Source organism: Etheostoma cragini, chromosome 22 (assembly GCF_013103735.1).
Source record: "Etheostoma cragini isolate CJK2018 chromosome 22, CSU_Ecrag_1.0, whole genome shotgun sequence".
In the NCBI taxonomy this organism is placed as follows: domain Eukaryota; kingdom Metazoa; phylum Chordata; class Actinopteri; order Perciformes; family Percidae; genus Etheostoma; species Etheostoma cragini.
Genome location: NC_048428.1, coordinates 3882951 through 3909361, shown reverse-complemented (window position 1 = coordinate 3909361; position 26411 = coordinate 3882951). Strand labels below are relative to the sequence as shown.

Below are 26411 nucleotides of genomic sequence, written 5' to 3'. Positions count from 1 at the left end.
TAGTTTTTCACACTATGTAAATTTGGTGTATTTATATAGCGCTTTTCTAGTCTAAACGACAACTCCAGGCGCTTTGACATCATACAGGAACCATCCACCATTCATACACATTCATACACTGTGGCCGAGGCTGCCGTATAAGGTGCCACCTGCTCATCAGATAAACACTCACACACAGTCACACTCCAATACCCGAAGGACACTTCGACATGGGACCAACCTTCCAATTTTTTCATTTATTTTTCATTTATTTGTCTATTTGAAAAGGGGACAATGTACACTGATCAACATTCGAAGCAAATGTAAGCGTAACCGAGTTAACCATAGGCTAGTTTTCCTCGGCAGTTCCCTAGCCAGATGTTATTAGGCATCCTAAAATTATAAACATCCTAAAATAATAAACAGTTATAATACAATGATACAAAGATATTTATACAATAAACAAAAGGTTAAAAATTACAATGTTAAATCACAACAATCAAATAAACAAGATAAGCAAATAAAATCTAAAATAGATGATACAGTTATTGTTGGACCAGCGTCAGTGTTGATTTTCAATCATCCATTTCTTAACATTACTCTTAAATGAGTAATAGGATGGGGACTCTCTAATTAATGGTGGTACCAAGTTCCATTGATGTGATGCTGTAAATGAAAAGACGGCCTGGCTGAATGCAGATGTTTTGAGTGGGATGGTGCAGTCCCTCCTTGCTGCACCTCTGTTAACTCTGTTTGCATTTGAGTTAAAGTTGATAAGGCCAGACAAAGGAATAGGAGCTCCACTGTGCATGATCTTATAAACTAAGCAGACATTTCTGTATTTTATGAGTTTATCCCAACTGAGCAGTTTTTACTTCTTTAGAATATGGCAATGATGGTAACGAAATGGCTTTTTGTCTAGTGTTTTGAGTGCTTGTTTGTATAATGATTTCCGTGGTTTTAAAGCTGTAGAGTGTGCATTGGATCAAATTATGAGACAGTAGGTGATGTGGCAGAGAACCAATGAGTGGAAGTATAGCTTTGCTGCCTCAGTTGATAGGAGCGGGTCACCACCTTTGAATACAGGGGCCACAATAGCAGGCTTCCATGAATCTGGAAACCATCCTTGGGCCAGTGAAGTATTGATTATGTGTGTTAGTGGGGTAACTATTGAAGAGCTGATCTCTTTCAGCATAAGTGTATCCATACCATAGACATCCTTAGCCCTTGAGGGTTTGAGAGATGTAACTGTTTTTATAGCCTCATCCTCTGATACTGGTCTTAGTGTTAGTGCTGGCTCTGTAGTATTAGCTGTACATGGATTGTTTTGTTGTATTGCAAAACTTTGGGCGATAGTGTCTACTGACTCAACAAAGTATTGATTAAAGGCCTGTGCCACATTGGTCGGACACTTCAAGATTGTGTCATTTGCTTTTAGTACAATTGGCTTAGTTATACTAATGTTTTGACCGGTTAATTTTTGAATCTGACTCCATATGGCTTTTGAGTTACCATTTGAATTTTCAAAAATTATGATGAAAAAGTCTGCCTTAACTTTTCTCAGTTCACTAGTTACTTTGTTTCTTAGCCTAACAAAGTTATTTATGCCTATTGTGGGACATCTTTGACTTTATGACTATTTTTAAAGCATTGTCCCGCTTCTTCCTTAATTTTAGGACTTTCTCTTTCACCCAGGGAAGACCCCGTTTCTTGTTTTTATTTGTAATTCTAATAGAAAATTCAGTAACTATAGATTGCAATTTTTCAGTAAAAATTTGACAAGTCATCTCTAAATCATTTTCAGGAAGTAGCTCATCCCAGTTTATGTTTTTTATGGCTGCTTTGAAGTCCTCTTGTTTGTTTTTCGGGATACCAAAAAAATCCTTATTGCCAGTGTTTGTAAACCGCCTGCAAGTGAGTTTTCTTGATATAAGCACCATATTATGATCCGATAGCCCAGTTATCATATTGAATGATTTTGTGATCCTTTCTGGTCTGTTACTAAATATAAGGTTGATTTGGGTACTGGTGCTATTTGTTATGCGTACCTTTAACCAATTGAGCCAGATTAAAACCATCAGTAATTTGCTTGAGCTTCGTTCTTGAGGACGTATCTTCCCAGTTTAAGTTGAAGTCAACCATTATGATTATTTCTTTCTTAAAATCAAGTTGACATAATACCGTCTTGAGTTTTTTATAGAAGCTAATGTCTGAGGAAGGTGGTCGGTAAATGACTACAAGGGTGTAGGACATCTGAAGCGGAAGAATCATATTCAAGGCTACACATTCTAGATCACATGTATTTTGTAATTGAATCTCATTGCAACGGATGGTGTTTCTTACATATATCATAACTCCACCCCCTTTTGCATCAGTTCGGTCCCTTTGGTAAATATCATAACTCTGAACTATTAGGGCAGTGGATGGAGAGTTATCTTGAAGCCACGTTTCCGTTAAACAGAGGAAGTCCAAATTAGATTCTAGTAATATATGATTTATTTGATCACTTTTGGATTTTAAGCTCCGTATGTTTTGGTGGCCGCCTAATATGCCCTTTGGTTTTGCTTTCGGATCCCAGATAATCCTTGAGTTGTTTACAGTTGGAAAGACTTTCCACTTCCGGTTCTTACGGACGGCTCTGTTTACTTCCCCACGCTTGTTTTTATTGTACACGTGTTTGTCAATGAATTCAAGCAGTGTTTGTCACTCGGTTGGACACTGGATGTACTCACGAGCGTGTGGTCACCGCCGGTGTTACTCGTGGGAAGCGCTGGAGATGCAACGTTACTCGTTGCAGTAACGTTGCATCACTGTCACGTCATCATCAAGAACAACCTGAAGGACTGTGGGCTCTTCTAAACACATGTCATAGAACGAGTCAAGATGAGTTAAAAGAAATGCCTCAGGAAGGGATTCAGCTCTCTACAAAGTCAAAAATGAAGCCTGTTTGAAATCACTAATTGGCAGGCAACCGCTCTACCACTGAGCCACAGCCAGCCACTGTCAATCCTCGTCCCATTTAACAGGGTTCATTGCAACAGTAATTTTGTCATTCTGTTTTTTACACCCCAAAAATCTGTGAAATATTAATTATGCACCTTGGGACCTACAACAGGCCCTGTCACGGTCACCCTCATCACCCCCACCACACATACCCCAACCCCCAACATAAAAATACAGTAGTCAACTGTCAGCGATGTGGACAGTATTCAATATGGAAGATTGAGAACATGCTACTACAGTTGTAGTAATACTGCTTCTAGTACTTTTCAGCTAGTAGTTCCTATCAGTTTATTTTAGGAATTTTTACAAAATGATTCCGCAATACTACTGTAAAGAAGATTCACCACTTCACCGGCTTTACTGTTTGTACACCGCAAACATCACTGGCAATATGCAGCTTGTCTTTTTTACAGATATTTTGATTAGGCTCTTTTGCTACCTCAGCTGCCGGTTTAACAGTGAAATGACTTGTCCCCACATTCCATGTTCTCTACCCTTCCTTCAAATATCCCCTACTCTGTCTCTCTCCACCTCTGTTGCCTGAAGCCTGTCGATTCTAATTAAGATAGCAGCTTTGAACCAGTCTTGGCTTTCAGTGAAGGTGGAGACTTGGTGGGAGGTGTAAATTTGTGTTTCCTAGGATCGCAAATGCCTCGCCCTACTTTGCCATACTCTGCATCTGATTGGCTTAGCCTGGTATTTTTACCCTAACCAATCTTACTCTTCTTAGCTAAACCAAGCAACAAAGGCATCAATGAAGGGGTGGCTGTGGTAGAGATAGAGTGGCTCGGCCCTCAAACCAAAGATTGGTGGTTCAATCCCAGGCTTCAACGGCCACATGTCAACGTGTCCACTGAACCCCAATTTGGTCCCCTGACACTGTATGTGTCCACTGCTCCTAATGTATGAGATGGGTTAAAATACAGAGATTGAATTTCAATACATTGCACGGTACAATTGTATGTGATAAATAATAATAAAGTTTCAATGAGTACTAGCCAACCAGAGGCAAAGCAGGGCATTTGTTCACCAATGAACCAGAAATTTGCATGGGGTTGGACTAAAGTAACTCTTTAAGGAGACAGCAATGGCGGGACAATCATGGCCTGTACCAAAGACTTCATCATCATTTGTAGTGTTGAGGAAGGACTATTAGGGTCTTTAACATGTGTTTAAGGATTTTCCTTAATATATGGCAATCATCTTTAATAAATGTATATATTCGTATCAATTTTTTTTGTAACCTCTGACGCACTGTCCGTGTTGTGTGTGTTTGTGTGTGTGTTGTATTAAAACATATTTTTTAGTATGCAGTGTTCTGAATGGTGAAAAACGCTTGCAGGAAGAAAAAGGCCTGCCAAAGATCTTGAAGCAAAAAGTTGACATGGAAAACCCCATCACATTCAAATTGCCGTTAACCTGTGTGCCTCATTTGCAATAAAAGATGTTGATGCGAAATAATACAGATGCATCATCATCAGGAATGAAACGCAAACATGACGATTAAGTAATTTACATGCATATTAAGTAGCCACATGCACTTGTTTTAGTCTTATAATAACTCCACAGATTTCCTGCTCTAACAGAGAGGATGGTTTTTTCAGCGAGCAGCTAAGTTCACAAGAATTTGTCCAAATTCCAAGATTCCTGGCAAACTAAGGTAAACAGTTGGACTGCAGCTTTTGTTTGAGCTTGTTTGTAAAAATTCAGTGCAGAGTGGCGTGCTTTTATTTTTGTTAAACAGCAAGGTGGACAAGAATGGACTGAGCAGAGCAGACTGAAATATTCCACATGTTTATGCCTGTAGACAGGTGAGTCCTATACTCACCTACTGATAATTATTGACTTTGTACTCATTGTTTTATTGTATTTTACTTACAGTAAAAAGTGTAGCTTCTGTATCGTTCCCAGTTAGTTGTGCTGCGTGTTGTCTATATTTGTAATGCACACACACAAGGTGTGTGTGTGTGTGTGTGTGTGTGTGTCGCAGGCATCACTGTTTAGAATGAAGTCTGTATTCCAAAATGTACCTATTTTGGACAAGCAGGAGGGAGTCCTGACACAGAAGTCAAGCAATGTACTGCTTTGGATAGGGCCACACAGTAAAACGTCTTTTAGACACCTAAAAAAGGACCACCTAAAATAATCAATGTAAATTAATAATGTGTAAGGCATAATTGTACAGAGAATTTCATTTGAATTGGTGACGGTAGGCAATGAAGTTTGTTGTTTCAATTTTGTAGAGTCCTCGGCAGCAGCCATAAGGGGGCAGACTAATCGAATCTCTTTCTCTCCAGGTTTTCTTATCATATTTTAGATGGTTCAATAGGATAGAAAAGGCATTTATATGGAATGGTAAAAAAAGCCCCACTTTAATAAACTACAAAAGCCAGTTGATAGAGGGGGTTTGGGTCTAGCAAGCTCTAGGTTGCCTGCCAATCGGAAGGTTGGTGGTTTGATCCCCGCCCCTGCAGTCATTGTCGAAGTGTCCTTGGGCAAGACACTGAACCCCTAGTTGCCCCCGGTGCTGCGCATCGGAGTGTGAATGTGTGTGATGTTTATCTGATGAGCAGGTGGCACCTTGTATGGCAGCCCCGGCCACAGTGTATAAATGTGTGTGAATGGTGAATGTTTCCTGTAGATGTAAAAGCGCTTTGAGCAGTTGTTAAGACTGGAAAAGCGCTATATAAATACAGCCCATTTACATTTACATAAATCATTGAAGAGACGTTAAAAGACAGGTCTTCAGCCTTGAGTCAAAAGAAGGTGGACCTGCAGTTTTCTGGGAGTTTGTTTCAGATATGTGGAGTATTAAAACTGAACGCTGGCTCCCCCTGTTTAGTTCTGACTCTGGGGACAGTGAGCAGACCTGTCCCAGATGACCTGAGAAAGGCCTGGGTGGTTCATAGTGATTCACTCCGGCATATACCCCCCTCAGGCGACAAACAAAGCCCACAAAAAAGACCATCACCACCTGGCCCGAGGACGCCCTCCACCGATTACAGGACTGCTTCGATAACACACAGTGGGAAGCCTTCTACCACGAAGACCTGGAAATATTCACAGATACAGTACTGTCCTACATCAAGTACTGTATTGGGAATGTCACTGTGGAAAAGTGTATCTGGGTGTCCTCAAACCAGAGACCCTGGATGACCCGCCAGGTCCGCATGCTCCTCCAGGCCCGTGACTCAGCCTTCAGGTCAGGTGACAGAACATCGTACAGCGCCGCTCGTGCCAACCTGAGGAGAGGCATTAGGACTGCTAAAGTCGAATATAAGAGGAGGATAGAGGAACAGCTCAACAACCCCAGGCAAGTGTGGCGGGGCATACAGACCATCACCAACTACAGAGGCTGTGCTGTGACACCCGGGAATTTGGATGCGGGACTGGCAGAGGAGCTGAACAGCTTCTTTGCCCGCTTTGAGTCTCAAACACAGCATCCAGCCTCATCACTTCAACAACCATCACAACCCCCACTAGCTCCCCAGCACCCCTCCCCCCCACTTACTCTTGAGGTACAGGATGTGTGGCGGGCGCTCTGTGCAGTGAACCCCAGAAAGGCTGCTGGTCCAGATGGAGTACCTGGGAAGGTGCTCAAGGCATGTGCTTGGCAGCTATCACAGGTCTTCACAGACATATTCAATCTATCTCTGGAACAAGCTGTCATTCCACCCTGCTTGAAGTCTGCTATAATCATCACAATCCCTAAAAAGTCACCCACGACCAGCCTCAATGATTTTTGCCCCATAGCACTCACCCAAGTCATCACCAAATGCTTAGAGAAACTGGTTTTGAAACACATCAAAGCCTGTCTACCTTCCACACTGGATCCGCATCAGTTTGCATATCGGACTAACAGATCCACCGAAGACGCCATAGCCATCGCTCTCTACTCAGCTCTCTACTCATTGGCTGCCCTCTGCCCTCTTTGACTGCCATCTACAACTCCCGTTGTCTCAGTAGGGCCAGAAACATCCTGAGGGACACCACTCACCCCGGCTCCCATCTCTTTAACCTGTTGCCCTCAGGCAGGCGCTTCAGGTCAATACGGGCCAACAAATAGACTCAGGGATAGCTTTTTCCCCAAAGCTGTCACCATACTCAACCTACACTCAGACTTGCACTAATGTATTGTATATGTATGTATGTGTTATTAATGTGTGCACTTTTAGAGAGTTGCTCTCCAAATCTCATTGTACTGGTACAATGACAATAAAGGCTTTCAATTCAATTCAATAGTGCAGCAGCAGATCAGAAATGTATTTTGGTCCTAAAGTAATTTGTAAACCAGTAAACCAAGTATTTACAAATCAATTCTTTGAGGGACAGGAAGCCATTGCAAAGACTTCAGAGCTTGAGTGATTTGATCCGCTTTCTTGGTCTTAGTGAGGACTCAAACTGCAGCGTCCGAAATCAGCTGCAGCTGTCTGACTGATTGAGAGACCTGTAAAGACACTGTTACAATAGTCAAGTCTACTGAAGATAAAATCATGGACAAGTTTTTCCAAATCCTGCTAAGAAATAAGTCCTTTAACCCTTGATATATTCTTAAGTTGAAAACAGGCTGACTTTGTAATTGTCTTAATGTGGCGGTTGAAATTCATGTCAGAGTCCATGACTACACTTTTAATTGTTCCTCTTTTGCCCCGAAAACAACCACCTGCTACCTGGTGATAGCAGATGCATAATTACTTATTAATATATATAGTATATAGTAGTCCCTATTATTTAAGTAGGATTCCGACCAGTTTAGTATTGTGCCAGAAAGTCCAACCCAGTTTTCCATTTAGTCTGGTAATACTTCATGGTCAGCTGTGTCAAGTGAAGCACTGAGATCAAGTGATGCTGAGACTAAAATGTTGCCCCTACCTGTGTTTAAGTGGAAGTCATTAAAGGTCTCATGAAATGGTGCTCTTTGAATGCTTTTATATAGACCTTAGTGGTCCCCTAACACCCTATCTGAAGTCTCTTTCCCAAAATTCAGCTTTGGTGCAGAATTACAGCCACTAGAGCTAGTCTCACAATGAGCTTTCCTTAATATGTGCTTTTTCTGAGTCTGCAGCTTTTGAGTAGCCATTTCTTGAGTAGCCACCTTTGAGACCAAGGTGGAGGTTGGTCCAACTGCCACTTTGCTTGTTTGAAAGCCATGACGTGACTCTCAACATAGGTGGGCCAAATTCTCTGGGCGGGCAAAGCAGAGAAAGGGGAGGTAACTTTGCCCCTTATGACCTCGTAAAGAGCAAGATTCCAGATCTGAGCTTTCATTTTCTCAAAGGCAGAGCAGGATACCCAGGGCTTGGTTTAGTATGGGGGACCATAGGCAGGCTGGAGGAAGTCATATTAATGTAAAAAGAAACTCGTGAAGTGAAATTTATATGCCATGGGACATTAAAATACTTTAACAAGAGCCGTCTCAGAGCTGTGGTGTGGTCCAAAACATGACTGGAAGGCATCAAAACTGTTGTTTAGTGACAAGAAAAGGTTAAGTTCTTAAAAAACCCTTTTTTCAATGATTTTACTTAATATTGGAAGGTTTGATATAGGCCTACAAATGCTCAACTGTGACATGTCACATATTGTTGCACATATAGACATATTGTTCTTTTTCAAGAGTGGCTTGATGACCGCAGTTTTCAGGACTTGTAGGTAGAAAAGTATGAAGGTAGATAGGGTGCAAATGTGAGAGCGCGCTGATGCGATGTGAGCACTTGTAGAATATGATTTGAGAGCTTGTAAAAAAAATCTGTATCACACAAGCGAGTCCGCGCCCTCGACTTTTGCAACACTTCTTGCGATACATTTGGTGCAAAACTAATTTGTACCTGTGGACTTTTAACAGTCCAACTGAAACACTGGCGGTGAGCTCCATGTTTAGCAGCCACGAATGGACCGCCATTAGTGGGGCTTGGCCAGCATGAAATCATAGCTAGAAAGTTAGGCTGCCAACCTCAACCTCATCCAATCTGATCTTCAGCGGGACACAGAGAGTTCCAGACCCGGTAGCAGCGGCACAACCCGCCTGGAGTCCACCGCCAGTGTTGGTGGAATAGCAAGCTAGCGTTAGCAAACTAACCAACCAGCCTGCTTATAAATAAATACATTTTAATTAAAAAGGCACGCGTTAGACCTGGAGAACACCGCCAGTGTTTCAGTTTGACTGTTAAAAGTGTTAGGTAACTAAAATGTATTTATTTACGTTTTATTTATTATTTGGAACTGATTAACGCAAGGTCCTCCTTCTGACAACATTGCCAGAAACAATAATAATTTGATAGGTTAACAAACCTTCCAGTAACAGTAGCATCTGAACTGTTATCCATCAAGGCCTGCAATGAATTTGCCTCCTTCAAAGAACAAATTCAAAAAATTAGACAAGCAGTCAGTTCCTCCATATCAAGTACAGGACATGAGTTGTCACAGTATGACACAATTTTATACAATCAACCATAAAGACCTGGAGGACATTATACAACATCTGAAAACCTCCATCTGTTGCCTTGATATTCTATCTATTTTCAAAAATGTTTCAAATTGAAAAAGCGTTTTTTCAACAACTTAACCATTTCTTTATGCTAAACAGTTTTGATACCTTTCAGTCGCGTTTCCGACCACACCACAGCACTGAGACGGCCCTTGTCAAAGTCTTTAATGACATCCACCTTAACACAGATAGTGGCGAAATTTCAGTCTTATGGCGTTTTTCCACTGCTGGTAACAGCTCGACTCGACTCGCCGCATTCTGCGCCCGTTTTCCATTGCAGATTGAGTAACGCCTCAGCGTGGCTGGTCACCATAGCTACGTGTGATGATGTAATTTTCAACGCGACTCCCGACAGCACGTCGGCTACTTGCCACAGCCAGAAGAAATGTTTTGTTTCAAAAGAAGCGGAAGGAAGCAACAAAAACCACCACTACAAAAACAGGAGTTGGGGAATTCCGACGCTGTTCAGACGTCGACATGATTATTGTTTGCCGACACAAAAGGGTAAGTTAAGTTTCCTGGCAACGTTAGCTAACATTTGCATTGTGTTAGGGGCCCCGGTTGGTATTAACTATACGCTATATAAAGTACATGAACTTAACCAACCGTGATTACAGACCAAAATATGCATGCTGTGTACTGTTTGTGTTCCAGAGCATTAACGCTTTGCAAAATTGCCGCCGCAGACCGTCTGGTGGGCATTCAATGTCCGAGTGGTGAGATCTCTGGTTCTGACCTGCTGTGCTTCATATAATCTTTATGAGAGTCATGGAGACGCTTATGACGATGACTGGGATGCATCTGGGCCAGCAGAGCCGGGGGGGACACTGTCACAGGGTGCAGAAGAAGAAGACCAGGATGTACGGGAGGGTTTGATGCGCTACTTGAAAAGCTAAATAAAAACTTTTCTTTGATATGTTGTCTTGTTTTTTTAAAGTAACAGTGTACAATATTGGAAACAACAATAACCCTAATAGCTCTTAATATTGAACAGTTGAAAAGTGGAGATTGTGTGGAGAGTAGATAATCTGTTGGTGTCTGGCTAGTTTTTTTTTAATCTTGTTTGTCCTGGACACACAGTCCGCACTCTTTGTTTGCTAAAAACGCAGTGATCCGACCAACCAGTAGTGTGCAGGTTTCCACGTAACCTTTTAGTATCGCCTCAGCTCGCTTGGAACCTCGACTGAGGTAGTACTAAAAAAATTACCTGGTAGCAGGTCCCAGGGACTTTTTTTTGTGATGGAAAACCAAAAAAGGTGAGTAGAGTCGAAGCGAGTCGAGTAGATACCACGCAGTGGAAAACCGCCATTAGCATCACTCAATCTCAGAACTGCATTATACACGTTTGACTACGAAATATTACTAGACCGACTGGAAAAATGGGTTGGCCTTTCTTGCTCAGTACTAAACTGGTTTGAATCCCAAGCCCCAAGGCCCTGTTATGGAGCCTCTTCTGTTTAACATCTATATGCTTCCTTTGGCTCAGATTATGGAAAACAAAATAAATTCCCATAGTCATGCAGATGACACACCTTTATATAACCTTATCGCCAGGGGGACTATAGTTCATTATGAAAACTGACTAATTGCATTGAACACATTAACAACTGAATGTTCAAAAACTTTCTGAAATTGAGGTTGTTGTTTTTGGAGCAAAAGAGGAACGATTAAAAGTCTGCACTCAGCTTCGAACGACAATGTTAAAAACAATGGACAAAGCCAGAAATCTTGGTGTAGTCATGGACTCTGACCTGAATTTTAACAACCACATTAAGACAATTACAAAATCGGCCTATTATCACATTAAGAATGTATCGAGGGTTAAAGGACTTATTTGTCAACGGGATTTAAAAAAATTTGTCCATGCTTTTATCATCGGCAGACTTGACTACTGTAACAGAAGTCAGATAGCTGCAGCTGATTCAGAACGCTGCAGCTAGAGTTCTCACTAAGACCAAAAGAGCGGATCACATCATTCCAGTTCTGAAGTCTTTACACTGGCTTCCTGTGCCTTAAAGAATTGATTTCAAAAATAATTTTGAAAACATATTTTATCATCCTTCCTTTGTGGTGCTGTTTGTATGTTGATCATGTTGTGTTGGATTGACTGATATTACGTTAGATGTTGACGAGTGTGTACGTATTCGCTTGTTGTCATTGAATAAATCTGTCGTTAACTTTTTCTGGCTAAACTTACATTACTACCAAAAGCCCTGTTATCTGTTAGTGCCTGTAGCCAGGCTTGCAGTCACCTATTGACTGCAAAAAAACTGGCGCTGGTAGCTGCATCACACTGTGTTCACATTACATAGTGTCTGTTTTGTGGAGCCAAAAAAGTTGTGGAGGTCTGTTGACATGTTAACAGAGTGAGATACAGGGTGAGATACAGAGTGAGATATTGAGGGAGATACAGAGTATTCTAGTTTTACTGGTATGTGGCTCATCTTTTAAAATTGTTCCCCGCCAATTTTTCAGGTATAAATACACCACAGTCCCCACAGGCCGGAGAGACAAACCTAACAAAAATAGGCTAAATCAAACATGCTGATTGATCATTAATTAGTTTTCTCTCTACATTTTTCAAATCATTTCCCTATCACTAATAGTTTCAGGTAGGCTGTCTTCATATCTTATTCATTTTTGCTGTCTTGGTCATGATCATGTTATTCTCTTCTCATGATTAATTTATTAATAAATTCCCTCCATCTATTGATAATATTGTTGTCTGTGCTGTTCATGAGAAGAACTTTGGTCAATGTACAGCTACAAACTTTACAGCTTTTCATTTGAGATTGATAAAACTCCCATGCTTATTGAATATAATGTGTGTTTATATTAAATTATACTTAATATTTGATCATTTAATCCATTCAATCTGAGCGCGTTCTACTCTTAAACCAGGTGGTGACCCATTAACAGTACAAATAAATATATTGATTTATCAACTGGTTTTGAAATACTGCTACTGGATTTGGAGCTGAAAAATACTTGGCAATTAGCTCTGGAGTTGTAAATTAAAAAAAAAAAAGTATCTAACACATGCCAACTCGCAGCTGCAGGAAACATATCCATCAGGCTAGGCTCCAATAAATTAATGTGAGGGTGAAATCCTGAATCCAGCGGTTTCTAGTGTGAGAAGCAATGCAGCGTTTTAAAATATTTTCTCATGTCCTCATGCTTATATTCCCATCTAGAAAACACCATACAAAAAAAGTGTAGATATATTGTAAACGGTATGTGTAACAGCATGTATTAACATAAACATTCATCTCAAAGACCAAAGGCTTTTCAATGATAAATGTATAAAACAAAGTGGAATGCATTGTTTGAATTTGAGATTAGCACACAACTGCTAAACTGCTTGCACATTAGCTTAACTGCTAAACTTAAGTGTTATTCTAACTATCTTAGCTTTTACACTTATAAATATCTGTTAGCCTCAGTGATGAAGCTATGAGACATTGGGTAGGATATCGACAACAAACTGGAAAACTTTTGTAACCAGTGGAGTGGACCGGTGGAGCTGTGGCCAAACTTCAGCTGTGTTTGGACTGTACAGACTGGGATGTTTTCAGGACTGCTAACAACAGCTTGGAGTAAGAGGCTCTGATGTCATACATCAGCTTATGTGAGGACAGCTGTATTCTAACAGACACAACTAAGCGGTACAACAATGATGTCACCAGCTCTAGCACTCCTGCCAAACCTTCCCCATCCCAGTAGGTGTTGGGCCTTGTCATTGCCCAACCCAGTATCCCCCTCCACTACAACAACCCTCACAATCCTGTAACTGTGCTGGGCCCACGCCCTCTCATATAATCACAGTCGATCGGCTACTTAAAAATCATTTTCGCTTTCTTCCTGTGAAGAAACTATATTAAGCTCCCTCAGTGCTTCTAGGCTAGCTTGGTTGGTTATCTGCTAAACAGTTCACAGACGGACCGTTAAGGACTCTGTTGCCAAACGCAGTTTTCCGATCCAGTCTGGATATGTTGAGTAACTACTTCAATTGAAGTTTTTACCTTGTAGTTACACAGTTAAAGCAGTGTCCGCTTCACAGGGAACTGTCTGTCTGTATTTTTCTGCCGGCTAGTTTGTATTTGCTTATCGGCTGCTAGCGGTGTAACTCTTGTACCCTTTGGCTAACGCGTTACGGCGAGCCTCCCTGGTAGTTTGGTTAGCATTTACTTGGTGACCAAACTGAGTACCTGGAGTGAGCTAACGTGTTAAGGTGGGCTAACTCTTTTGGTACAAGGTTAAAGTTAGCGCGGGCTAAACCCCGGTTGCTACTTTAGCCGACAGGCTAACGTGTTACAACGCGCCTGCTAGGGCTGCATATTTACGCCGTCTTTTCTTCCTTTCCAGTATGTCCTCAGCAGCGGCAGTATCCCGCCCGTGCCCCGCGTCATACAGGGCGTCCGTAGCTGGCAGGGACCCTCACCTGCATGGGTGCTAAATATGCTCAGTCGGCGCTTGCTGACCCTCATTTGTGCGCCCACTGCGCAGCTATGTCACGGAAAATACCGGAAAGGTGGCTGAGAGTGGCCGTGACTAACAGTCAGGACCCATGTCTGTCGGGAGCCCCCCCCCAAGGCCACAAGCAGCAGCCATCAGCTGCGAGCTACACCTTGATGGGCGAGGAATCCCTGGTCATGCCACCACTTTTGAGGACCTCCTCGAGGTGGACCCGGGCAGTGAGGACACCACCCTCCGCGTCCTTACCGCCAAGGTCCACCTCGAGGAGGTCCTCAATGCCATCTCCGATCTCCTTGAAATGGATGGAGTGGAGCAGCGTGAGACTGCTGTCTCTTCTAGCAACACACGTGCTAGGCGTTTTAAACAGGAGTTCAGATCTCCTGTCAAGGGGGAATCCTCTGTACAAAGAGTGGACTCTCCATCCACAAGTGGTGGAACAAGTCTGGCGAAGATATGGTCAGGAAGCCGTAGATCTCTTTGCCTCGCAAGAAAACACAGAGTGTCCAATGTATTTCTCTCTGTCAGACATAAATGCACCGCTGGGTGTGGATGCTCTAGCTCACCCGTGGCCAAACTTGCTACTCAATGCATTTTCCCCCCTCAGTCTTGTCGCCCCCACTCTGGTGAGAGTCAGTGGGCAGGGCCTGTTGTTAATCCTGATAGCGCCGTGGTGGCCATCCAAGCACTGGTTGGCAGAGATAATACAGCTCCTGGTAGGAGAGCCATGGCCTTTCCCCATACACAGAGACCTTCTCTCCCAAGCGGGCGGGGAAATTTACCACCCCCACCCACACTGCGTAGCGCTCTGGGCTTGGCCCGTGAGAGGTGGAACCTGAATGCATCAGGCCTGCCAGAATAGGTCATTGACATTATTTAGAGCGCAAGGGCAGCATCCACCCAAGGGCCGCATCCACCCAAGGGCCCCATCCACCCGCTCTATTTACAGCAGAAAGTGGCAGGTTTTTGAGGAGTGGTGCGACCGTAGGGATACAATCCCTTTACAGTGTTCTATGGTGGACCTGCTGTGTTTCCTACAGTACCTGATGGAGGAAGGGAAAGCTTTCTCCACAATTAAGGTGTACTTGGCTGCTGTCTCAGCCTGCCACGTGGGCTTCGGGGATAAGCCCGCAGGGCGAAATCCCTTAGTTTGTTGTTTCATGAAAGGTGCACGCCGCAAGCTACCAGTTTCCAGGCCCCTGGTTCCTCTATGGGACTTGGGAACTTAGGAACCTACAACAGGAACTTGTTAGTGGATTTCAGCTCTGACTTCAACATCATCCTCTATAGGGTAACTACTGTGTCAATAAACTCATTTGTTTCCATCATGACTCTGATTTTAGACTTCAGGCGGCGGTTCATGCCTCATCGTCGTCCATTAATACCTAACAATGGACACCTCGTCGCACATTAACCCTTACTTCTCAGTCATTTAATCAGAAACATGCTTGAGGTGATGAGGATTACTCTGTAGATTGTATATAGAGAATACAAACACAAGCAAACACAAATGAACATATACGTGTTTGGTTTGCCGTCCGTCTACAGCCTAGACCTTCTGCCGTCCATCATGGCGTTCATAATTTGCATGAGTAGAGCCTGACGTACTGGTAAAGGGTCTAGCAATTAAGTTCAAGAAAGTATGTGCGCCCCAACAGCTCAGCTGGTAGAATGGGGGCACATATATAGAGGTTTAATCCTTGGCACAGTGGAGCTGTGTTCAACTCTGACCTAAGCCCTTTGCGGCATGTCATTCCCCCTCTCTCTCCCCTGTATATTGAGCTGTCCTGTCAAATAAAGGTCTAAAATGCCCCAAAAATAATCTTATATGGAAGGAGGAAAGAAAGAAAAAAAAGTTTCACCTTTTTATTTTAATTTCTTTCCAGATGCATTACCCAACAAAATCACCCCAGTAATTCAAGAATGTCAATTTTATTTGTATAACGCCTTTCATTGCACGTTAACTCAAAAAGGGCTGTTATGATAACCATTTCACCACAATACCTCGCATCACTGCAGTACTGCTGAATACTTATACTAATACTAATACGTGAAACTAAGGTGATGATGACATCTTCGCCGCATTTTTATTTTCAAATGTTTCTGTAATTTTTTGTTGTTGAAACTTATAGAAGTGCATACTTTGTGTGACATGGAATATAATGAACACAATAATCATAGGTTCATTATCAGAATTTTCTTCTATCCTATATTTAAGAGAGTATGGGGAGAAAAACTTAGCTTGTCACTTCAGCTTTGCACAAGCTTTGACAGTCTATTAAATATATGGGGGATTTCCTTTGTGTGTCCCATTATTATGAATTATTTGTAGGCTTAAGTACTCGTGATATCAACAGATAATGTTTAATATAATACACGGTAGGAGAGGAAATTATATTTCTCCATTCTTAGTTGAGGTGGGCACATTACCGCTGCAGTGTTTACTATTGCACTTTACACTGCTTACATTAGCCTAGCAGCTATTAGTTTCCTTCTAAAAGCTTAAGACCAAACAACATGGTGGAACTTTAGCCTGCGTTGCAAGCATTCTGTATATTATTATGTACAGAGCATCCGGTTTGACAAAATGCTGCATATGCGGAAGTAGCTTAAACCTGCGTTCAATCAGAATTCCAGCAATTCGTTTGCCACCTTTAGCATCCTAATTAATATCAGTTAGCTAGCGCTAGCTAGAGTGCACCTTGCAAACCGAGGAAGCGGGCCGTTATGCAGACCGTATAAAATGGATTTAAATATATATATTTAACATTACAGTCAAATACAGTAGGTGTCCACAACGGTCTCACTAGTGATCTTTTTTTAACCATATGTGGTGTTGTTGCTAATTGATGTGCATCTATGGTCATCTTAGCTGAAAATCGAATTAATAATATACAGTTTATGGTTGCAAGTGATGGTAGCCTAAAACAGAGCAGCTTATATTGGTAAAGAGAGCAACAAGTTAGCAGTCTGCCAAGTTGCCATCTGCTCTTTTCAGCTGCCAGACCACTGTGCTGCTAGAATGACTTATTTCCAAATAGAGCTGTTCAAGTCAACTGCAAAAAAAAATTTTAATATCACAATATATATCTCAGGAAAAAAAATATTGCAATGTTTTCTTTTCCAATATCGTGCAGCCCTAACTGTAAACATGTTTAAAGGTGGGGCATGACCAACTAAGAGTTCAGTGTCTGTTCAGGTTGCTGTGATCACTGCAAGATACAGCATCATCACCAGCAAGTCTAAATGTGAGGGAGCTTCCCATCAGATCAGAGAATGCTCTAGTTGAAACTGAGCTTGAGGGCATGACCCACCCAGCTCTCACAAACACTTCTAAACCGCATGCACAGTACAACATTCATGTGCCTGCTTGTGACAGAATTTGTTATTAATATTGGTGAAAAGCTACCATCATCATTGATTTTGTACCAATATATTGTTTTTTTCATAAATTTTACAAATATTGCTAATATGATGACAATGCAGTATGTTTATATGTTATCATTACAAGATGGCATTTAATGATACTGAATGTCGGAACAAAATGTATTCTAGTACACACTGTACACAAATAAATACTGGTATTGGCATCAGCCTTTAAAATCCTGCAATGCTACGCATTAACTGGGTAAGCAGACAAAAGGAGAAAGTGGTGGGTGATCGTGGTGGCGGGTGGGGGTGGGGGGGGCACTGACCTTGATACTACAGAGCTGCATCAGCATTATGACCAGTCAACCCAAAGCAGACCAAAACCTGAGGGAAGTTGGAGGAAAAGGGGGGGGGTGTTACAAACCACAGAAATAAAAAAAAAAGCAGAGGCTGTAGATGTAGCAGGTTGGAGTCAAGTATGGCATTTGTCTGCAGGAAAAAACATCATCATCAGACTTTCATACTTCAGCAAGATACAATTATGTATAAATGAGAAGGAGCAAAAGCACAGCTGGACAAACAAAAGAACACAGAGATATAAAGACACTGTGACCTCCACACAGAGACACGGAAAACAGATCTATCAGAGTGTTTAATTGATTTTTAACTTAAACATATTCAATAGCAACAAAAACATCTTATATTTTTATTTTTTTAGTTTTCATGTGCATCTCCGAATGGTCACATGGTTCACACGCAATAATGAAGAAGCAAGCTTGCAAAGGAAGAAAATATATTCTTGGGTAATTTAACTACTAACTGCCGTTGATACGACTGAGCTCTGGAGCCGGCATCTGTTCTCGGCTTGAAGCCCCCTGTTCTCGGGTAACTTAACTTCCAACTGCCACTGATTTGATGGTGCTCTGTTGCTGCAGCTTTACGAGTTCTTACGCCTGTAGTTAAGAATGTCTCTATCAACTGCTTTCAACATTCTCACTTCACGTGAACATAGTAAGCAACAACGACAGTAAACAATTATTTCACGCTATTATTATAAATGAACTTTACAATTAATCTGTTGTTCATATGCATTCCGAATCGTGAGTGTTGATCCAGATGGACCAACTATGGTCCGTTACACCACTAGACGTTTTTGTGGGCTTTTAATCTAGAATAAATATTACATGGATTGTTTATCAGTGGATCTTACCTATTAGTTATTTTAAAGCTGCTCTAATCAATATTTTTATGTTATGTATTGATAAACGGTTTGATTTTATGCTAAACGATTTAACCTGCATATGTTACTATATGACACCTTCTGGCAAATTAAATTGAAGCAGATATTGGCAATCTGTGCTGGCGGCGTTATAGCATTAAAATCTTGTATTGCAAGCAGGTTTTGGCAGTAGTGTTATTAGTCTAACTACTTCTCAATAACATCGTTGTTTTCTAAATCAATTGTGAATCAATATAAATAAAGAAGAACAGTATGTCCAAAAAAGTCATACAAAACTATATCCAGGCACCAAATGGTTGCTCTTGGGGGTGATTGTTTGGTCTTTGTAAATTATAGTGTGTGGTCTAGACCTACTCAATCTCTAAAGTGTCCCAAGATAACTTCTCTTATGATTTGACACTACAAATAAAGTGAATAAAATTTAACGACCTCGCTAATGCAGTAGCGTCCACACAAGCTACATTTCCTCAAGCATTCGGAAGCTATGAATGCCATACGTAATATTATTGTACATATTTAGGGTCCAACATTAGCTTCAGAGTAGAAAAGCTGCATTACTCTAGAATAACAGGTAGCTTAGCTCACTATGCAAGTAGCAGCCTTTACAGACACACCAGGGACAATTTTTTGTGAAATTACAAGTGTTGTTTTAAGTCATGAGTACTTTCACAAAGAATGAGAATATTATGTGGCGATATAGCAATGCAATTAATTTTCAAAACAAGGTTGGATTTTTCGGAGCTTTTTCACCGCGGAGAAAGACATCGACCAATCACGTTGTGTTGTTTACTTATGGGGATCATAATACAACACGAAGGCTGCTGTCTAAACCATAGAATGTATGCACGGTAAACTGTATAAGTACTTCCAACCATGACAAAGGCTGCGTTTTACCAGAGACACTCTTTCCTGGCTTACATTTCACAATAAAAGCCCTAGACATATAAGCTACACTGTATACCGTTTACCAGAATTTTTTTTAATTAACTTAGAGTATATTGCTAACAGATTTTTTTATGACGATAACGCCAGAAAAGAGAAGCAGTGCAGGTGTGCTTGAAGTGTAAGGTAAATACTAGCTAAATAGACATGCCATCGTTCTGAAAGTACTTGTAGAGTCAATAGAATCTGCATGCCGGTGAGGCAAAACGTATGGTGGAGGACAGAAATAAACGGCGGCACAGCAGTAACGCAGTACAGACTGGCACAGGGGAGAATTGGAGTTTGATATAGTTTGATGTTAAATGACTGTTAAAGTAAAGACTTAAAATGGCTGTACAGTGCACTGTATTTTTATTCAGCCTAGGAACAAAAAAACTGAGAAATAGCTAATTTTGGGTAGTTGGCAAAAGGTACCGTGCAAAAACAACAACAGTACTGTATTTCTAACAGTTGCGTAACCAGAGACATTACAAACCCTTAAAGCTTCAGGCTAATTTTTCACGGCTACAAGGGAGGGGCATTTATGTCATTTCGACATTTGTGCACGCATTGAATTATATTCCTAGAGTAACGTTACCCAAGTTGCTCGCAAAAACAATTGAGACACTGCCAGTAAAGTGATCCCAACTGGTCCTGGCTAACTGTGGTTAACGCCGCCATGCTAACCCTGCTAATGGCGTTACTGGAGCAGGCAAGCGGCCACAACTGTTTACAACGTGTAGCCTGTTCAGCGGTCGACAGTTATTTGAAGCCAAGAGAGGGGGCTGTATATTGGAAAGAGAAGACTGAGTTTGCAATGAGCATGCCGCTTTTTAGGTCGGGTACTGTTTACTCTTATTCATATTGTTCCGAAAGATATGAACCCAAAGTCTTGACCCTCTCCTTCTTAATGTACCTACTGGAACACTGTGGCGCATTTACTGCCCCCATCAGGTCCAGAAGAGCCGCCGCACTGATGCGGCTAACACTGGCATTGTTATTAACGGTGCCTACGGTGCTTCAAAAAATGGTTATCATTGGTGTTTTGTGTTTTGTCAATCACCGGAAGTATTGGTTCTGGTGACATCCCTACTTTAGAGGGCCACTTACTGTGGTCCATGGCTACAACACAAATACAATTCAAAACTTGCACATGTTAAATCTGGAACTGATGATCGGATTGGAAAACAAATTTCCAATAAAAAATTAAAAAAAGATTCCAAGTTGTATCCAATTCTCGATGCCCAATCCTAAAGTTAATTTTCTCTCTGTACTTTCATGTCCTCTCACTCCCAGTCATTTAAAAAGAGTTTACATAATACTTTAAAAGTATCACAATTTTTTTTCCTTTAATAGATAAAAGTTGTAATTTATTAAACCATGCTTGAGACAGTCTCCAATCCATTAATATATTTAGACTATAACTCAGTATGGGGAAGTTTAATGCAATGGCAACATCTCTTTTGGGTCCACCGCTAACTTTTTAAACCTACCAGCCAGATCAGACAGTTCAGCAGGAAAGTGAGGGTCAGTCTGAGCTTAAAATCAGAGAAGGGTGAGCCATTATACAAGTTAGTAAAATAATGAGGAATAGCCTAAAAAGTAAACATGAACTTAATTCTGTTTAATTGTTATTTTTCCTATTAAACAGTCATCACAGGAAGCACAGACCAAGTGGCTTTGTTGGGTTGGTTTGTGTGCTGTGTATGTGTGTTTGTGTTTGTCATCATGACAAAATATCATCTTGAAGACACCTAATGTAGTGGAAACTACAGAGGCAGTTCAGAGTACTCTTCCAGGTGTTTGAGTCTGTGGCCAGATTTTGTCTCTCCATTAGTGTTGCAAAAGTGCAAGATGCAGTCACAAAACTTTAAAAGGTATAAAGTTGACACCAAAATGAAGGTTCAAAAGTTTTAAAATGGGTGTGGTCCAAGAAAGTTTGTTGTAAGAAGGGGCGTAGGAAGTAGGGAAGGGGCAGCTCAAATTTACATCTTTGGCCTGATTTGGCGCTGCAGCTGGTGTGATCCCATTGCAAGATGGTCTAAAGTTTAAAATTTGTTCACATTTTTAAACTTTTTTTAAGGGGTGATGTTGATAAATTGATACACGTGTTCTGTTCAGGGTCAAACTGACCCATTCATTTAAAATCAAGTCAAATGTCATGAGGATTTGGATTAAAGTAAACTTAATTGATGCAATGTTTTGCAAATCAACAAAAACTAGAGACCCTTTTGGGATGGAATTTCATCCATCCCAACTGGTCGCTAATAGCATGTCTACAGCTTCAGCAAAGTTGTGGGGTGCTCAAAATGAAGAGATTTATTGGCGTGCTGCCAATCATTCTCTGACAGATGAGATCTGGACACCTGGAGATCTCTACCAGGTGTCACTTAGCTATCACTATGACAACCAGCTTATGAGCCACACCTGCTGTTTTTTTCAAACATGACACAGCACTTTCCACTGACTGACTGACTGGAGATATTGCATATATAATATAATACAAATTAAAGATGACAATTCAGTTTAGCATCAGATTATACAGAAACATACATACAATGTTAGTATTATTCAACTAAAGACATTAATGTTAAAGACATTTACATTAATTACAACCATTTCCGTGCAAAATTTTCCATAACTTCACCTTTTTCTTTGTGTTGAAGCCAGCTATTCAGTGTAGTGACAGTTTTTCAGAAAACCTTAAAATACTCCACTTTTGTTTTATACATTTTTGGTGTAAGTTAACATTTTAGGGAAATGCATACTAATTTAAACCGTTCCCACTCTTCTAATTATTCTCACTGCTTGACCTCCTTGCCTAAAGCCAGCAATCTAGTTTAGCAATTTAGCTTTTTCTGCATTCAAGCATATTCTGCAGGTATAGCATTTTTTAGTTCATTCTTAATTTAGGTTTTGGACAGTGTAAGTTTTACTTGTGTGTGAGTTAGAGAGAAAGGACGGGAGAGGGGAATGCAACTACACAAGGTATAGGGCCGTAACGCTATAGTGTTTCTCTTACCGCGCATTGCGGTTAACCGCAACCCCCTTCCAAGACAAGCATAAGTTATAGCAAGAATGGCAGGGTGCCTTAAGTGAGTGATGTCAGCGCCTGTTTGGTCATGCAAGGAGAGCGAGTGTTAATGGAGAGTAGCGTATTTGCCGTTGTGAGGAAAAGTGCATGCTATGTATTACCAGCATATTCCCCACTACATGAAGTATAAATGTGTAACTAGTGTTTCACTCATAGCATAAAATGTGGAAAAAGCAGGTGACCGGCATCCACTGCTCAGACCATGCATGCAGAGCATGAGTCAACAGCTCTGGGAATTCCCACTTCCTCTGGCTTGCTGCTTGATTAGGGGATAGACAAGGCAGAGATAAGAGAAGGAAAAGCATCTTGATCCAGTTAGCCTTTCATGCCCCTTTTAGACACAGTAAAAGCAAACCAGTCAAGATGTATTATATATATATATATATATATATATATATATATTAGGCTAGGGGCAGCAAAAAACAGTCGCAGCCAGAGTTTGATGAGGCCAGCATAGGATAAGCATGGAGATCAGTGACTGACTTTGGTGATATTTTGGGACTCTTTTGCTGTCTACCTTTTTGCTGCAAAAAGCGTGGAGAAGGTTCAGAGATTTCAACCCAGCTCTGATTTTTGACAGATGCAGGGAGGAGGACTGTAACAGGGGTATAGGCCTATGTGCCGTTTTCATTGAAATGTTGACAACAATAATGAAGGCAAGCAGAAGATTGAAGCTGAAAAAGGTCAATGTGACCGGCAACATAACAGGAGGGTTAATTATAGGCGACTGATTTCATGTCCATGGCACCAGAGGAAAACAAAAGGAAAAAGGCAGCAGTCGTGTGTTGCTCCAGTATTTAGGAGGATTCTGAGGTTGGGAATTCCCACACATTGTGGGAGGGGAAATCCTCCTCTTATAATAGGACTCGTAGTAGCCTCCATCCCAAATTAAGAGCAAACTGTAGGCCCTGACATCACCAGCGCCGATACAGTATGCCAATCAACATTCAGACAATTAATTACTTTAATGTTACGTTTCATAGGGGAAAATATAGCCTATAGAAGGTCTAATACAAAAGATGACTCAAGGCTTTCTCATATTTGTATCCACTGATTAGGCACCTATCCAATGGATAACAATTCAATTTTGACGTTATGTTTAGTGAAGTATAATTCCAACTTTTAAGATGTGGCTTGCTAGCAACGACAGCAAATTAAGCTACAAGAGAACCGTTTTCGCCAAATAACAATTTTACATTTGTTTTGCTTGGCGGATATGTGCTCCATATTGAAAAAGGAAAATCAGACAACCCTAGGTTCTTACGTTATTTCGTGTGTGTTCATGTGCCATTGCCGATGAACGCCGCATCGACGTTTCAAACAGTATTTAGCGTCGGGAGAAAATGACATATGCGGGAGCGATGGGCCGCTGCTGGAGACTAATTTAGGCTACATCATTTGACGTTACACAGCACGAATGAAAACGACCAGCCTGGAATAAAATAACCTGCCGGAGGATCATGTTCCAAAGTTAAGGATGAGAACTCGAAGAGGTACACACCTGCTAATTTCCACCGAGCTCCATTTTGACAGTAGAAGGCAGGAAAAGGGACACAAACAAAACGGCGAATCGAGTAACGGGCCAACGAGGCATGCAAGAGAGGCTGCAGTCACATCCTTTCCTTTCTCTGGACCAGTGTAAAGCTAGCCAAAATAAAGCTTAATTTCCTGCCACTGCCAGAATCGCCCATTAAAGCTGCGACCTGAAAAGGTTTTTTTTAAAGGTGTTTGGTCAAAATTTTTGATTTTAAATACATTTCCTAATACTAAAATACAAAAAGGTATGCGTATTAAAACTAGCTTTTAGGCAATCGATTTAGGCAATTCCAACTAAAAATACGCTTTTATTTTGAAAGTTCCACTTCTGGTCTTATATGATACATTTCTCGGATAGAGCAATGCCTCACAGCCAATCAGACAACGCGATTATCTCCTCGCGTGCGCTGCCTCTTCTCTCTGACCCCAATCATCAACCAACACATAAACACGTCCTATACACACGCACGCGGTGGCAGGCGCACTGTTGTTATTCACATCAGTCTCCTCGCGTGCATCGTTTCCTTCAGAGAGCTGCAGCTGTTAGAACGAATAGGGCGGTGGATAATAGCTTCCTGAAAATTGTAGAACAAAAGTCTACTTTAATGTTTAGATATTTTAAACAAATTTCATTGGATTATTTCACAAATTCATGGATATAAGCCCATATGTTTTCTGAATTTATGTATATGTTATTTCATAATGTCTAAGTTATTTAATATTAAAAAAAATATATATTTTTATTTTATTTTATTTTTTACATTATACATATTTTTATTTAAAAAAAGCATGTTTTTTCTGATCAACACCTTAAAAAAATCCTTTACTCAGACCATCATCAAGTAAAAGTCATCCATATCCTTTTCGTAGTGTCTGCTCATTAATGTGTAACAATTGCCATTCAGCCTACCTGGTACCTAACAGGAAGCATTACATTATTACAACCATATAATAATAAAGAGTAGACGCCGCATTGACTGCTGTGAGCAAGAAATGCTGCCGCTTTCTGGGACCGGTCATACTTCGAGTTGCGTAGCAGCAGAAGAACAAGATGCCAGAGCAGATCTTTGATATTACTGTACTGAAATCGGAGCCAGTTAGCTAGGTTAAGTTTACTGCACCGGCCAGTGTTCACCCGGCTATGAACTGAGACTTGATAAGTCATATTCCATAACACTGACTTAGCTTACAACTGACAAAAGAATGCTATTGTAGAAATAAAACAAATATTACTGGTATAACATTAGCCAGCGATTTTTACACACTGTATTATCAGTGCTGGGCAGTCGCTACTTGTAGCTTAGCTAGTAACTTAGCATTTTGGTGGTAGATTCACTATTTCCTGAATCAAGTAACTTTTCAGTAGCTTAACTCCTTTATAAAGTAGCTTGGCCACACAAGCTATACTTTCTTGTCATGTGAAATTAGCGCAACTTAAAGTAGCTTCATATGTAGTGAGCTGGCCTACTGCCGTGTGAGATTGTGTCACTTAGCTTGCTGCATTTGACTGGCTTTTAGCTTTTGTGTAGTAAAGCTTTATTCATGGCAGGGTAACTGATAGCTTAGCTAACTCCAATTTCCAAGTAGCTTGCCCAACACTGTATTATTCACATGTAATTCACCCAAACAAAATTAAGATACCGCTCATGTCTCACACTTACCTAAAATAAAGGCAACAGAACATCTGACTGTAGAATGGTTTGCCAACAAGCTTATTCACAATTTCAGCAAATTTGGTTCGTTATCAACAGATATGCATCAAAACAGGAGTTTTTTTGAAGAAAGTTTCTAAGAAATGTGAAGGAAGAAAATAAGCTTGCCCTCTTTCTGAAAGGTTTTTGTGTAGACTCTCCCGAATCTTCCATTTTCATTTTGAAGGTTCCCCAAGAACAAAGATGGGGGGAAGAAGTGGGAAGTAGCTTTGAGGGGAGAAGGATTCAGTGCAAGTGTTTCATCAGTGCTTTGTTGCCAAATTTTTAAGGAAGGCAATTTTCATAGGAAGGGTCAGATTGTCCGAGATAGTGTTATTCCATACTTCATCAGCTTCCCGGTTTACCTCCAAAGAGTAGGTGTATCATTAAGGCTATTAGCATTCATAAATGAAAATATTCTATTGTCTATAGAAAATTTGTCTAAAGGCAGGGGGAGATACTTATCCCTTTACATATATTATATTATGCGTCTTCATTTTTAGTTTGAAAAGGGCAGGGCTACATCTATGTCCAAAAGAGCTGAAGAAAGCCTGTTGGTGGCCTAACCCTCCATTTGCCAACATTTCACCCCTTGTGTGTGACCACAGTTATCTCCCCACT

At 41.0% G+C, this 26411-nt stretch overlaps 1 protein-coding gene and 1 long non-coding RNA gene across 5 annotated transcripts in view; one reads left to right on the top strand and one right to left on the bottom strand.

The window, feature by feature from the left end:
- Positions 1 to 24300, bottom strand: part of LOC117938255 (E3 ubiquitin-protein ligase HECW1) — a 186271-nt gene extending 161971 nt beyond the window's left edge. For 2 of the 4 annotated variants that reach the window (XM_034862778.1, XM_034862781.1), the window contains exons 1-2: positions 24065 to 24300; positions 17635 to 17692 (exon numbers count right to left, since the gene is read on the bottom strand). In XM_034862778.1, the coding sequence (XP_034718669.1) occupies positions 17635 to 17661 (27 nt within the window). In that variant the 5' untranslated portion in view covers positions 17662 to 17692; positions 24065 to 24300. Of the gene's footprint in view, positions 1 to 17634; positions 17693 to 23995 lie in introns of all 4 variants that reach the window. The other 2 variants (XM_034862779.1, XM_034862780.1) reach the window with 2 other exon arrangements.
- LOC117938258 lies at positions 333 to 18914 on the top strand. The gene is made up of 3 exons (XR_004655361.1): positions 333 to 344; positions 4662 to 4666; positions 18834 to 18914. It is a non-coding gene; the product is annotated as an uncharacterized LOC117938258 (long non-coding RNA).
- Positions 24301 to 26411: the final 2111 nt, after the last annotated feature.